This window comes from Lonchura striata, chromosome 11 (assembly GCF_046129695.1).
Source record: "Lonchura striata isolate bLonStr1 chromosome 11, bLonStr1.mat, whole genome shotgun sequence".
Lineage (NCBI taxonomy): Eukaryota > Metazoa > Chordata > Aves > Passeriformes > Estrildidae > Lonchura > Lonchura striata.
The window spans coordinates 8,595,222-8,610,363 of record NC_134613.1 but is presented as its reverse complement, the minus strand read 5'-3'; the positions used below and the strand labels follow the sequence as shown (position 1 = coordinate 8,610,363).

At 41.8% G+C, this 15,142-nt stretch overlaps 1 protein-coding gene across 2 annotated transcripts in view; it reads right to left on the bottom strand.

Annotated features, from left to right (window-relative positions):
- Window positions 1–15,142, bottom strand: part of RORA (RAR related orphan receptor A) — a 356,074-nt gene that overhangs the window by 209,050 nt on the left and 131,882 nt on the right. The window contains exon 1 of one of the 2 annotated variants that reach the window (XM_021554230.3): window positions 2,112–2,201. The exons of the other annotated variant lie outside the window; for it this stretch is intronic. Within the exon in view, the coding sequence (XP_021409905.1) occupies window positions 2,112–2,118 (7 nt within the window). The 5' untranslated portion in view covers window positions 2,119–2,201. Of the gene's footprint in view, window positions 1–2,111; window positions 2,202–15,142 lie in introns of those variants that run through there. 2 annotated transcript variants of the gene reach the window in all.

Sequence of the window (15,142 nt, the reverse complement as noted above, 5' to 3'; positions counted from 1 at the left end):
TGGTGGACTCAGCTATGAGAAAAGCAGAAGACAGACAACAAACAAACTAAAAAAACACAACCCTGAATAATTTCTAGGCTAAGAATTCCTGTGTTACTTTTCTTTTTCAAACATGGATATATATCTGCATATGGAACCATTCATATCTGCTTGAAACAGAAAGAAGAATACATAAGTAATTAATATACCAACTGAAAGGAATGTCTGGATTTGGACAGCAAGGATGACTCTTCCCAGAGATTACTCTATTAATCTCTGGGCTGCTACCACTGCTTAAACCTGTTACTATTAGTTTTCATCTCTCTCAGCTACTAACCAATGAGGCTATCAGAAATAAACTATTGTGAACTGAAGCCGTGCATTTGGAGTTGCAATTGCATGTAAACAAATCAAGCTTCAGCCGGAACTCCTTGTTCCCATAAAAGTATTCTTGAGAAGAGGTGATGCCTGATAAGGAAAAGATTCGGCAAGAAATATAGAAAAAACCAAACTTCTATAAGAACAAAGAATGGAGGTTGTAGACCTCTTTAACAATTTCCTGCCTCACGTAGGTGGCTGTGTAATTTATTTAAGAATAGACCAAAGAAACCAGAAATCAAGGCATGAAAATTAATTTAAAGTCAGCTGGAGAAAGCTCAGCTCTTGCAATAGTATGGCTTAGGGCAAGAAGTGACAAACATTTTGTTCTCAGTTACACATTTCTCTGTAGCAACTCCAGCAGATTAAAGGCACAGCCGCCCAACCCTTTCCATGAAGCTTCAGCTACCACTGGAAGAAGTTTCAGTGAAAGAACTCCAGCAGCCTTTTCCTCGGCCGGGTGCCTTTCTGCGCTAAGATTAACAGCAATTCCCTAGAAGCGAGGCTGTTGTACCGCAGCGCCTGGAGCGCCGCCGGAAGAGGCGCGCTCAGACCCGCTCCGGCCCCGCGCCGCCGCTCCCTGCCGCCACCTGGCGGCCGCCGCGGGCAGCGCGCCGGGAGCCGCAGGGCCCCTCCCGGCCGCGGGGCTGCGGGTCCGGCTCCCGCCTCCCGCCGCCGGGACGCGCGCAGTTTTCACGGTGCCTTTGCTTCTGATCACAAAAGTGCACCGCCCCCCGGATGAGAGGACTGCCCGGTGCCACCCGTGCTCCCGGGGCAGCGCTGCTGCCTCCGAGCCCGGCCGGGCGCTCACAGGAGCCGGCGCTGCCTTCCCCACCGTGCCATGGCACGGGTCAACAGCAACTAAGGAAGATCTCCGTCATTTCTGTTTTGTCTGTAAGAAAGAACTACAGTGTGGATGTTTTGAAAGGAGGTTCTGACACATGAAGAGCCTGTTTTGTCATGTATATGAGTCTCAGACACGATTTTCCCCTTCCTCAAATGAAAGGGAAAGGTATATAATCTTTACAGCTCTTTTATCAATCAAGCAGGGTTTTTGCTGCCAAGGAAAAAGTGGTCTTTGATAAAAAAAAAAGGCAAAGCAATTGTTTTTCTAACACATTACGTTAGAAATCCCTAAAAAATCCCAAATCAAACCAGCGATGTCCCGCAAGCAGCAGCCAGCGCTCAGGAGAATGAACACAACAGGTGGCAGTGACCAAACAGATGATTTACTACAGTATAAGTGTCCAGTAAAAACAAACCCCAAACCATAATTGTTTTGTTTTTTTCACATAAAGAAATATCAGGAAATAAATTATCTACTATTTTGAAATCAAACCAAGCATTTGACAGAAAATCCAACACTTTCTCTTCATGTAACTAGCCAGCTTGGCCACTTCAAAAATCTCATATTACTGCTAGTTAACCAACCATGTAATTCTAATTTGTTATCACAGAGCAGGTACTGTACATGCTTATTTAGTCCATCCACATGACAGGGTAATTTGTAGTTATATAATTTCATGGTAATTATAGTTGGAATTACTATGTACAAACTGGGCATTTCCAACGTAATTATCAAAAACTAGAGGCTCAGTATTGACATGATTAGTGGAACCCTCACAAAACAAGTATTATGTAAAAGTGACTTGGAGGTTGTTTTTCACTCCTCTTTTAGCTTTGTAATCAACAAGGAACAACAGTGCAGAAACAGAGACTGAAGCCAATTATTTTGTCGTGTGGGTGGCACTTACCTCCCATGAGCTGATTAAAGTTGCTGATTCTACTCACATTCCTGATCCAGGATGACACAACTGTCCAAATGTTACCCCTCCACTGTAAAATTTTAGTGGATAAAAAGAAAAATTATTTTCATGTTAAACTTTAATTGCTGGATTTGAAAACAGACACCAGTGCTAACACCCTTCTTTATGCTGTATTCATTACCACACAGTGCTTGGTTTCTACCTGTCACAGACACAAGAGCATGGAGGTAGTTGTGGAAAAAAGCAGCTTCAATATCTGAGACACAGACGTGTCACTGCTGTATCTGCCTCATTTTTGTACAAGTGGTCCAGGAATTAAAGGGCCTATCAGGCTACATAAATTCTGTAAACTGTTTCTCCTCAGCTATCTTCAGTTTGCAGCTTATGGTCTCATTTGAGAGAGTTATTTCAGGGGAACATCTCCCAGGGTTAGAGTATTTGAAGCCCAAGAGATCGTGCTGTCTTTGTGTGCTGAGATAGTTAAACTATCATATGAACATCTAGAAATGAAGCACTGGGCATACACAAATATGCAGAATATCAATTCAAGTGTGCCAATAATATGATCAACACAAATAAAAGCTAAAAATTGGAAAATTCACAATCATCTCAGGGTTGAAAATTCATGGCAAACAACAAAAAAGTATTCTCAAAGTCTTCCTATTATGGACAAAGACATGCGAACTTTGAGTCTCATTAGCAAGGATGGAAAAATAGCTGCTATAAATTAACTTGAATGCAGTATTAAACTAGAATTATTTCACACTACAGCTCATCTCATACAGATATTATACTACAGTCACCATGACACTCTGCAAATGTATACCAATAGTTGCAGCAGTGAGCCAAAATGAGTGTACTCAGTCAAAATCCTGGAAAATTGACAGCCAGGGAAGACTGAAGGTGTGGTGAGGAAACAGCAGCTCCAAAAGGCTATTTAAGTGAATGTCCCTCATTCATGAACTTTTTATTGTGCTAGTAATGTGGCCTATGTTATTACAAGTAGTTTTTAATCAAAAATTAAGAAGGGAAAGATGATCTGTCAGTGAAAACTTTGAAGAAATAGCTTAATGCTCAATTTGTTCTATACTGTAAAAAAACAAAAAAAAAATGACACACTGTTGTAACTGAAAACAAAAGCCAGCTGGCTGGGGAGAAAATGCTATAGGAAGGGCACAACCACAAAATGAAAAACAAGGTCTTTGCATGCACTTAACTCCCAACCAAAAGATGGAGAAGAGAGAGCAGAACACAGTCCTGGAGGTTGTTCTGCCCTACTTCAATAGAACTGGATGTTAGTTACAGCTGTTTTCAGAAATGATGGTTGAAACTAGCCTGCAGCAAACCTTTTTCCTATTTGCTTTATTTCTCTCAGACTTTTCCTGTCTGTGTGGTTTCCTTCTCCTTGCTCCCACTCTACCTGCAATGTTCCACTTCCTGGCTCCAGAAGTAGCTGCTAGTGTTTTGGCAATGCAGCCTCTGGTGTGAAGCACATAAGAAGCTCTGTAGGCAACACTCACAGAAAGTTACCACACCAAGGAACACAAGAGGCAGGGTGAGCAAGAAGGCAGCACGATGCTTTCCAGCACTGGACAGATCCCTAAGAAACCAGTTTATCAGGCCACCAGATTACACTGCAGCTCAGAACAGAACGTAAAAACATTTTTCAACATTAAAACTTGAAACCGATCCAATGTGGAACTCCGGCTCTAGAAGGTGGCAAACGCAAGCAAACTGGTGTGTGTAAGTTTTACCTCAAGGTTTTCCCTTGCTGTGGGGTGCTCTGGGGACTAGGGCAGGGGAAGGACCCCAGCAGCCATCAAGTGAGAAACTGAAACCCTTTCAGACCAGGAGCTATGCTGATATCCTTATTGGCAGCAGTGACTTTCCTGAGGAATAAGGTACAGGCAAGTAACCCACAGAGGCTGCTACCACTTAGCATGGGGCTGGGCTGCTATTTTAAACAGCAAACAGCCTTGTGTTTTGGATCCGATGCTCCCTTGCTCTTAATGACCCCATTCTCTAGATCCAAACAACAGCAACACACCCCTTACAATTCCATCTTTGTTATGATTGTAAGCCAAATCATACTGCTTTTACATCACCTCGAAGAGAAGGCATTAAAGACCTCCAGGGACATGAAAGAGCAGCATCTGTTCCTGGGCAGGCCCGCAGGCAGGAGCTGACGGCAGCTGCCCGGCAGGCGCGCCAGCCCCGGCACGCCGCGGCCCCACGCCCCGCAGGGCACCAGGACACAGCGGGGTGTGCCAGCCCGGCTGCTGCGCCCACCCGCACCCGGAGCGTGCTCTGAGGCCGCTGCTGCGGCACGCAGGCGACAATTCCCCGGAGCTAAGGGGAGCAGCGCTATAAATAGAGAGCTCCCAGCGCCTCCACACGCAGTGCCACTGCGCTGCTTTAACTCTTTTATCAACGCCGCGCACCCACAGCCGGGACGCAGAGCCGGCAGCCCCGCAGCCCCGCAGGGCTCAGCAGAGGGGCCAGCGGGCTGTGAGGCAGCACCAGCTGCCATCCTGCTCCCATACTCACTGCGGAGCTCTGGCACCCTCCAGTGAGCCAGAGCCCAGCTCCTGTGCAGTCCAGCACTGTCCCTGTCACAGCAGAGCCCGGCAGCACAGCCAGGCTCGGCCAAAGCACTGCACACACAGCACGGAGGCTCACAGGGGAACCACGGACACTGCACACCCCAGGCCCAGCCACAGAGGACACTTCTCCACTCGGGGACATGGCCAGCCTTCCAAGGGGCAGCAGTGGGGAGCTGCATGCACAGGAACTGGGCATCAGTTCCTGAGAGCCTGGCAAAATGCAGTGACATCCCCACGGACAGAAAGGCACACAGGAGAGGCTGCCCCTGCACCAGGAAATCCTTAAAGAGGAACAAAGACACTGCACCTGTATCTCACTTGAGAGGCTGGAAAGCTATCAGAAGAATAACTAATTTTCATTACCTACTTTGAGCAAGTGGTTTGGCAGGGATAGAATCTATATCTCTAGCTAAGGCAAAAGTAAAGCTTTATTTCACACCTGAGAAAAAGACAGACAGTAAACCATGAGGTTCAAGAAGTTTGTACCTACAAAGCTGATTAAGGAACTCTGCCACAGTGAATCTCAGATCTCTTGACACCCAGCCCAACTACTCCCTCTTCTAGACCCTAATAACAAGGGACCTACCTGTCACTCGCTGTTTTAACTCTCAACCTTGGCACTACAGAAGGACCTGGCTCCTTTGAGAGGAGCCCAAACACAAATCCATAAATGATGCTGCTCATACTGCCATGGAAATGTGAGAATTTCAGATGGTATTTTCCAGCAAGGAGCTGAATGATTATCTCAGAACGCTTTCATAGGAAAACATGCTCTTTTCCTGGAGCATTCTAATTTTTCTCAAAATACTCATGCATGATAAATACTCTCAGGCATCACTTTACTTAATTTTCCTTCAGGACAGAGCTTGTTAGAACCATTTCAGACTCGGCATCAAATCTATAATTCTTCACAGAAACAAGCCTGTCTGCCTCAGTATTTATCCACTGAAGATTTTGTTCTCTCGTTTATCATCCCCCACAATAACTTACAGCTATATTTCCTGCAGACAACTCTTGCACAACATGTGTAGAGAGCCACCCGCTCAGATCCTCTACCTCTCCCTTTCCTGTTTACACTGCTCCTTCTCAGAGAAAATGTCTGCCTATGCTGCCACAATAGGATGGTAACAAGACCTTGCCCTTAACACTGGCAGAGAGCTGGAAGGTTCCCCAAATGCCTGAAACAGGCACATCTTGCCCCAAAAGAACAGAATTTTGTGTTGCTGTACAAATGTGATACTTTTGTGGTGTTACACCAGCATCCTTCTTTTTCACCCACTGTGTTATGAGAATGTCACTCCAGAAAAGAGAGTACAATGAAAAATCAGTAAAAACTGCTGTTAGGGAAGTGAGGGATGGTCAAGCTCAGAAACACGAGTGAGATGCTTGCCTTCACATGGAATTGATAACCCACATTTCAGCGATGCACAGAGCAGCACAGATACGAGGATTAAAGGTGGGAACAAGACAAACATCCAGGCTGTTAACTGGGAGATCCACAAGGACTGATCAGGAATGTTTCTGAGAGGCCTGAGAGCATTTGCTACAGTTCTGGTCTGGTCTCTTACAGCCAGTTCCTTTCAGTGGTGAGTACACACATGCATATATTACTTTACCTTTTTCCTCCCTTTTTTTGTTCTTTGGTTCAGGTTCCAGCCTAGTGGAAATGCATTGTACAATCCCCTGCTGTGCTACAAGTCTCCTTTTCAGTTCAATTAACGAGCCATAAATAACACGATGAAGGTGTCAACAAAGAGCGTAATTTATCATAACTTGTCAGAGCAGCGATTCTTAGGAGGAGAATGCTCATTCACAGTCTGGTGTAACACACAAAGATTTATTCCTTGCCTGGTACCTCCCTCTACTCCCTTGGCATGCCAAAATTTATCTTGTGCTGCAACCCTCACAGGTGTACCACTTTGACAAATATGCTGTGAAGTCAGGTATTCATCACAGGCAAGTCTTTGTTGGGAAGGAGGCCGGCAAGAAATAAATTTGTTTTAGAAAGAAGGTGCTTGTGATTCAATGTGCTCAGGGGTATGGGGAGAGGCAGACAGGCTCATTATTTTTAACCTCCCTGTGTCTGCAAGAGAAGAAAACGAGGTAATGTAGTTGATGTGACATTACAGTTCCTGACTTCATTACTTGCTGCCTGGTTAAACAAGCACCTAGGCAATTACTACTACTGCAGTCTTGCTTAGCTTCGCTTTTGCCTCACACTTGCCTCCAATACGAAGGGCAATTGATGGCTGCCAGTACATGTTATGGAGGGGAATTTTGCTCACGGCCAAGTCCTTTACATGAATTAAAATTCATCAGCCCAAAGGTGGTTCTTACAGGACCCAACTGGATATGAAGCTACTAAAGTCATTTTGGACACCCAAGGCAGCACTGTAAGACAGCAGATTGAGGCAGAGGAGAGTATCTCAAAGAAGATTGAGACCTGGCTTTATCCCTATGCAAGGGTAAAAAGCTAAATCAGTCTCACTGCTCCAGATTTACACCACTTCAAAACCCAACTGCAGTTTTGTGTCTTCCTCATGAACATAAAGTACAACATTTACTGAATGTGGCCTGAAACGGAAACTCCCAGATCCCAACTGGAATTTTCAGCATGCAAGAATGAAGGCAAATTCAGCTGCACCTGAATTGGATTTCTGCAAGAAGGCAGGCTGCCTGTAAGTCTGAACCAGGCGTGAAGATTTATCATTGCCAACAAGTAGAGTTTGACATTCTGAATGCAAACTGGCACAATTCTACCAGCACTGAGACTAAAGGTAACTTGAAAGTAATTCCTTGTTAGACTGCTAATACCAAAACCCCTCCAAACAGTCATATGGAGCGATACATGCCTAGTAGTCTTTTAAGTGTGATACAGAAAGAAAAGCAGAAAGCTCAACAGTAGAACTTAAAAAAATTCCCCAAAACTACCTTGATATGATAGAAATATTTGCTGGGGGGAAAAAAAAAAAATCAAGACCAAAGCATTTTACTTCTTGATCTTTGGACTGACCAAATAATGTTCTGACAATAAATGTCATCCCCCCAACCTGTTATCCTACAGGTTTGCAAAGTGGACTCCTTCACCTCTCTGAAGAACATGCAGCTTGCAAGCAGAGGGCTTTCCTCAGCACAAGTGTCCATTTCTTTTAAAGTATTGAAACCCATATAATTTAACACAGTTCTGTTAATTTTTTCCTTTTGAGATTGACCTAGTGCTACCAGAGTGTTTTTATTAAAAAAAGGAAAGTGAGCTTTGTAGTGGCTGCAAAAGCCAAGCACATAGAAAGGCACAGGCAGCCTAGAATTGTACATTTGCAAGAAACTTTCATCTGCCTTTTCCTTTATTTTTTTCTTAAGAGAAAGAAAGAAGTTTTGAAATTTGGAGCTGACAATCTCTTGGTTCAAGAAATACATAATTAGCATAACAGCAGCAACATGCTAAACAAATTAACTGCTGTGGGGTCACAGTGGCCTCCCACTGACACAGATCCAGGCAAGCATTTATTTCGCTTTGTTCTAAAGGTTGCCCTGGTTTGTTTGACTCTCCGCTCCCTCACATAATTTACTACCAATTTCCTACAAGACAGAGTCGTTCCACATTAAAAATACTTCTAAAAGCAATTAAATCTAAGAAGTTGGATGTAGCTCCTAGTTCTTACCTAACACAATTTAAAAATCACTTGGCAGACAATTTCTGGAGAAAAACTGCTTTCCAGTGACAAAGCAAGGGCATCAGCTCCTTATACACATCTGATAATTCAGTGTTAGTCCATTTTCATCACAGTACAAGCGCCTCAGTCTCATTTTGCACAGGGCAAATATGCTCCATGTTAACGTATGAGAAAATGTAGGATACTAAGCAAGGATTTCTAAAGAGAGCCAAAAAAATCCTAAAAAAAAATGCCTCATTGCAAACTGCTTGAAGACACAATCTGCAAAAATATTTGGATTTGCAGGATACATATCAGGTTTATGTAAATATACACAGGGATAAACATGTGAAGGATATGTACCAATACCTTTAACTGGAAAAAAAAAGCCCCACCATTCTAAGAAAATCTTTTGATCAGAGCATGTTGTCTCTCAGCCCCCTGTCAGACTTAATTAAGGGAAGCACATGCACAATACATGCAGGGCTTAGGTCCTAGCATGCCTGATACAGCTCCAGAGGTGGGTGGCAGATCAAGCTTTAGGCCACTTCTCTCTCCTCCCTGATCCTGGTGCTGACTGGAGTCCAAACTGATTCTTGCCAGAAGTTACAGTTGTGGCTGGCACAAAAACAAGAACTGTATTTCATTTAAGGGTTGGAAAATACTTTCCATTCTGTATTGGAAGAAAGATGAAAGCCTTGAGAACGTTGCAGAAGTGCTTTCGTAGAACAGTTGACAGTCTGGTAGCCTAAGCAGATAACTGAGACAAAGGTGCCAAAACAAGCAGAACTGGGCCCTGAACTTCACCAGCCCACATCCTCAACTGCCCATAGCTAGAGAGTCAATTATCACCTATATTTAACCCAGTGAAGGATTAATCATTATTTCAAGTGGTTTATTCCCCAAATCGGCTCTTGTGCTGATTTAAGCACACCTGTTCCTCCCACCCCCCAGAAATTTCACTGGCCATGCTCTCAGCTGACAGCTTCCTTCCTGCCTTTCTGGTTGCACAGCACTGACTGGTCCTTGTGGAAATACTCAAACTCCCATTTCAGTTAAAACAAGATCAGAATAACTTGGGCTTCAAACTGAAAAATTTTTAGAGTCAGCTTTCTTGCACTTTTCTTTTTTTCCAAGTGTACTAAGAAAGCTAAAATGTATTAAGAATAGTATTTATCAATAGAATATCAATAGATTTATCAATATAAATTTATCTTTTTATCAGAGCACAGGTTATGATGTGAAGCCAGTGTCTAGCAATTAAGTCTTGTCTATTATCTTATATCAACATTCTACGTACACTGACCCATGAAAAATAAAATCACAGTTGCAAGAAAAAGTAATGTACATTTACAAAGTTATTTGCTTATATATATGTACTTGACAGGCCATTTTGTAAAAGCTGAAGCAAGCTCCTGTACACACCACAATTGCTTTGAGCTTTGTGTGTCTGAACTCATCTTCTGACTTCAGCACAGCAGGAGCAAATACGTTTACTTGTAAAACAAAGGCAGACCTGTTTGGAGGTGGACACAATAATCAATCCACTTGCCACAGAGGCAGTAAGTGTTCATTTACCATTATATGACCTGTAGCAATACATATTATGGCTTTTGCCAGCAGGAGCCTGGGCAGCTGCAGCAACAACAACTCTGTCAGCAATCAGTCACAACCATCCTTGGCAACCTTTTGTTTGCTGCTCAGTAAGGTGACTTTTTAACAGCAGGATGGAACATTTTCTGGAGACCATCCTTGAGTTCTAAGTGCTAATGTTGATGCTGCTTCAAGTCAGCATTTGCCATTAAACTTCCCTATAGATTTCCTCTCTTGCATTCCCACTCCTATTTTAACTTGGTGCAGTGTGAGGAAGGCAGCCTGTCCTCTGAGCAGAAAGGAAACCCTCTCTGCTGTCAGGGCCTGTGTTCTGTATGGCTGTCATATCCAGAAAGGGCTCCAGAGAACACTAAATTCATTTGGAGTGCTGTAAGGGAGCTTACTAAATAGAGTAAGGAAGTTACTAAATTGAGACTGAGATGATTTATATGCGGGAGATCTCAAATTTTTCCTTACAGTACTTGAGACCTGATTCCCAATCCATGATGCCAGCAGACCTGGCAGATATTCCTACAAAGTTTTAATAACTGTTTAACAACTTAATTCCTATTTACTAATAGAACTACTATATTGGAATGTGTAATTTTCTTCTTTTTTTAATACTATTAACCCCATCCAAGGTTTGATGACAGCCAGAATCTATTATCGTGGCATCAAGAGGCCAACATCTGTGGTCAGTAACCAATACACGAGCTGGGACAAGGCCTATCAGCTGCTGCCCTAATTACTTCTTGAATGTAGACACTGTCAGCTGCAAGTTTCTAATGTAGTATTTTTTTCCCAAATACATCACCCACCTTCAGGAAGAAAAAAAAACAAAGTATACTTCTGCACAATTATAAACTGCCAGTAATGAAGCAAAATACTCTGTGCCCTGCCATTAATGTAGGTTTTACCTGGGCTTCTTCCAATCACCAGGAACACGAAAAAAAGCAAGACAGGCAAAACACAGAGATTTGGGCTGTGCTGAATCACAACGTGCACTTCTGCAGACTAATTACAGCAGTCCAGGTGAAACTGGGTCCATTCCCATATTCACAAACGTCATTTACAAATTACAGCGTCTCTAGAAAGCCATGCAGTAATTCCAACAAGCCACTTGCTAATCATAACTCCTCATTTACTAAAATTTGAAAAAAAAAAAATCCAACACAAGAAGGTCTGCAATCTACAGACTTTTGCTATAACTAAAGTGCTCAGTAACATGAATACTGCTCAAGAGGCTCTAAAAACACTAAATATTGCAAAACTAATTCATCTGAACCCTCAGATAAAACCTTGGCATTTTTAATTTCTTAACTGCATTTACATTTTTAATTACTAAGATTTCAATAGATTTTCTTATACTCTTTATATAAACAATTTATATAATTTTCAATTAAGAAATTAAATATATGAGGAGTGGTTTCAATTATTTTATTGTCTCATATAACATTTATTAAACATGCTTTTCTCAAATAATAACTTAGTCTTATCTCACAATCATGCCAAGGAGAGATTTTAATTTTATTTTGCTTTTAAGAGTGTTTAAATGAATGCTTCAGCTCAAGGTTGGTTTTTGGGTTTGAGTTTCTTTCCCTTCTCCCTCTTCACTGATAATAATCAAAGATCTGCCTCAGCTATTTTGTTTACAAATCCACCTCCTTCACGAAGCACAGAATCAGGTCATGGTCTCTTGCTTTCTTCCAGCTACCTCATCAATCCATGGTTAATTGGAGCACCCAAGTTTTCTCTTCTCCCACCCCCAGTGGTGCCTTGTCAAGATCTGGGGGAGTACCTGGTCCCTGGCACTATTTGCCTGTCTAAGCTCATTCCAATCTGATGCAGGGAGAGCTCTGCTGGCAGGGAACAATGCTTATGGCCACAGAGGAGTGCGCTCCACATTTCTTTCCTGTCATTATCTAGAAAAGACAATTACTTAGAAATTGAAACTATGGAGACTCATATTCATTTACTAATGTGGCATTTACAAATGCTACACAATAAAAGCTTACAAGTGATAGGCAAGCATGTGTAAAAGAGTGGTATTAAAGTCCTTATGATCTCTCCTCTGTGGTTTACAGTTACAATGTCCATCTTAATTCTCCTCAAGGTCAAGATTCTTCAAGCTAATCTACATCATGTATTTTTCAGTTTTTCTGAGTTATAAATGTTGATGCCAGTATTAAGACTGAATGCTAAATTCCTTTAACAAGTAATCATCTGTGAAAAGTTTCCCTACTGAAACAACGTATTGAAAGTGATTTCCTAAGGATAACTTTTTTTTCCTACACTGTCAATGCAGGAAAAAAGACGTATTTTTTCCAAATTATACCAAAGGTACAAAGCAGGAGCAAAAAAAGGGAGAAGAGACCCATATTGAAAAGTTTTGAGAAACAACACACAGGTATGCTATCCTAGTGCCTCCTGGCTTAGCACTGGACAGATCCATCCAAGTGATCAATCCTAGCATTATCAGTAGGAAACAGTAAATATACACCAAACCCAGACACGCAGTCCCTTGCATATGAATTATGTACCAGTCCTACACTGGTTCCAATTAGACAACTGAAACTATGGAAAGGGTGGAAGGGTCAAATTCAAACTATCTAGGCATGAACTTTTTAGGAGGATAACAACTGTCCAGGGAAGAAAGAAACATTAACATGCTAGGAAGACGTGTTTTTACTAGCTGGACTAAGTCTTCTGTCAGTATTTCTGTTTAGGAAACAGTCACTTAGTAGCAACATTTCACAATAATTTAACTGTGCCAACAGTCTAAAGGTGGGATGGGTCACAAGCAGCATGAATAAAGAGGAGAATTTAAATGATCACAAATTGCAGAGTGATATGAATTCAGCAAGGATGAAGACAAAATGCTCATCTTAGGTGGTGTAAGCAGCTGCAGAGGGACTCTGGGGACGATCTGCTTCCAAAAGCATCTGAGATAAAGGTGCTGCTTGGCTGGAAAAATCTCAGAGTAGGAAATATGGACATCAGGAAAACATTGAAAAAACTCTTGGATTCATGGTCTAGATACCACAAGACCAGATAAATATTACATGAGCTTCTGAATAACTGCGAGCTTGCCAAAGGGTCATCACCTTTTCCTCCTTGACACCTGAAGACAGCACTGCAAGTACTGAGCTTGAACTTCAACAGAGCAGATTTTCATCAGCTGTCAGAAATACCTGACATGGATCACCTGAACAACTACAGACTGTCCATCTCTGGAGTTCGGGTGGGCACACATCTGCTAGCCAGACCTGGAATGATTTCCAGATGAAGTTGATATGTTCAGGCCCAGGAATGGCTATGGTGACCTCTCAAGGTACCTCCATAGTGTACTCACTATTACCTTATATGTTTGCCATGGAAAACAACACTGGAGAGAGCAATAGCCTACCAATGATCCTAAAATCACTGCATCTAGATACGTGGCTTATTAGAATAGAAATAGCTTTGATAATTATTTCAGGGATCTAAACAAACAACCCAGAAGGTGTTCTGTAGACCACTGACTATTAAAACTAAACGAAGCAAGCAGATGCTCTCTATCTTGCAAAAAAATTAGTAATTAACAGCATGGCCTTCCAGCCATGTGCAGGACCAATTATTCAATTACCCATGGCCAACTGTGAGCTAACTAAAAGGATATGGATTTTCTGCTTTAGTACACACAGTACCACCAACTCCATTTGCTGGAACACTCCTTCCTTCATTCTTCCTCATGCCATTGTGAAGTTGTAGCTCTGTGCATCTCTACTCCTGTGCAATCCATCATAAAAGGTATTATAAACACTAAAATCATTGTTAATAGTAACAGGAATATGAAGAGTTTCCATACACCTACAAACAAATAGAAAGCAGATAGGACACAGACATCTCTATCTTGATGATGTGCAACTTATGTTTTCAGCTGAAAAGAATCTCCATTGGTGGTGTAAATAAACAAATCAGAACCCAGCTAATTTTTATGAGAACATGAGATGAAAATGTTGTACCAAGGCTCTCCCACACTCTTTATTCCAGCAACTTAATGATGTTATGCACATGAGGATAACTTCCTTTGATATGTGGGGGCTGCCACATGTGTAGCTAAATTCCAAGCCGGTGGCATCAGCAGCTTTTGAGTGGCTGTGATGGATCCCATAGTGACAAGAAAAAAAAATTTTAAAATAGAAATGGATAACTGTTGAAGGTACTATAAAAGCTAAACACAATATTTTTGAAGTGCTTCTTAAGCCAAGGACAAGAGCTGTCAACATTTTCAAATGCACCCTTATAATTTTTGCAAGTACTTTAAGAGCTTGAGTCCCACAGAAAATCAATGGGACTTGGTGCTGTTTGCACAGCCTCATTCAATTCAAGTTAAATCAAATTAACTAAAGTGAAAATTACTATGTATTAAAGATCATTGAACTCTTTGAAAGACTCCTCATTCAGAAGCAAAGTGGCTTTCATTAGTTCTCATTTTAATTCGTTTTGCAAGTGTTCATTTTGGCAAAACATCAACCTTCAGACTATTTGTCCCAAAAGCACAAAGACTCAGATTAGAACCAAAAGAATAAGAATAGAGGTTCACAAAGCTCTTAGCAAAAGCAAACAAATATTGCAAACAGTGGTTTTATCAAAGACAACATGGCAATTACTAGCTAGATTGTTTTCCTGGGTTGATATCACACACCCAAAACTCAAAACAAAAAAAAAAACAAAACCAAAAACCCAAAAAACCCAAAACCAACCAAACAAAAAAACCCCAAAACCCCCCACCCCACTGAGAAACAAAGAAACAATAAATACCCCAAAAATCAATTGAACAAACAAATCCTTCACACCTGCTGTACATGTGGAATAAAAGCAAAACCCACACACATAATTCTCCTTACATCCTGAATACAATTTTTTTCAAATGCAATTACACTTTTTACTGCCAAGTTGGACCTTGAAGTCCTGAATGTCTGACAATATTTTTCTTCTAAGTATGATCCAAAAGAAGGGAAAGAAGGGATGGGAGGCTGAGCAATGGCCTAAGTGATGCCTGAAGTAACAAGTGAAGTGACAGTAAGATGTCTCTAAATGATCAAGTGAAATTGTCCCATAGGTATTTGCATTGCAGGGGTGTCTTAGTCTTGTCAGAATGGCAACCTCAGTTCTCTGGGCAACAAAA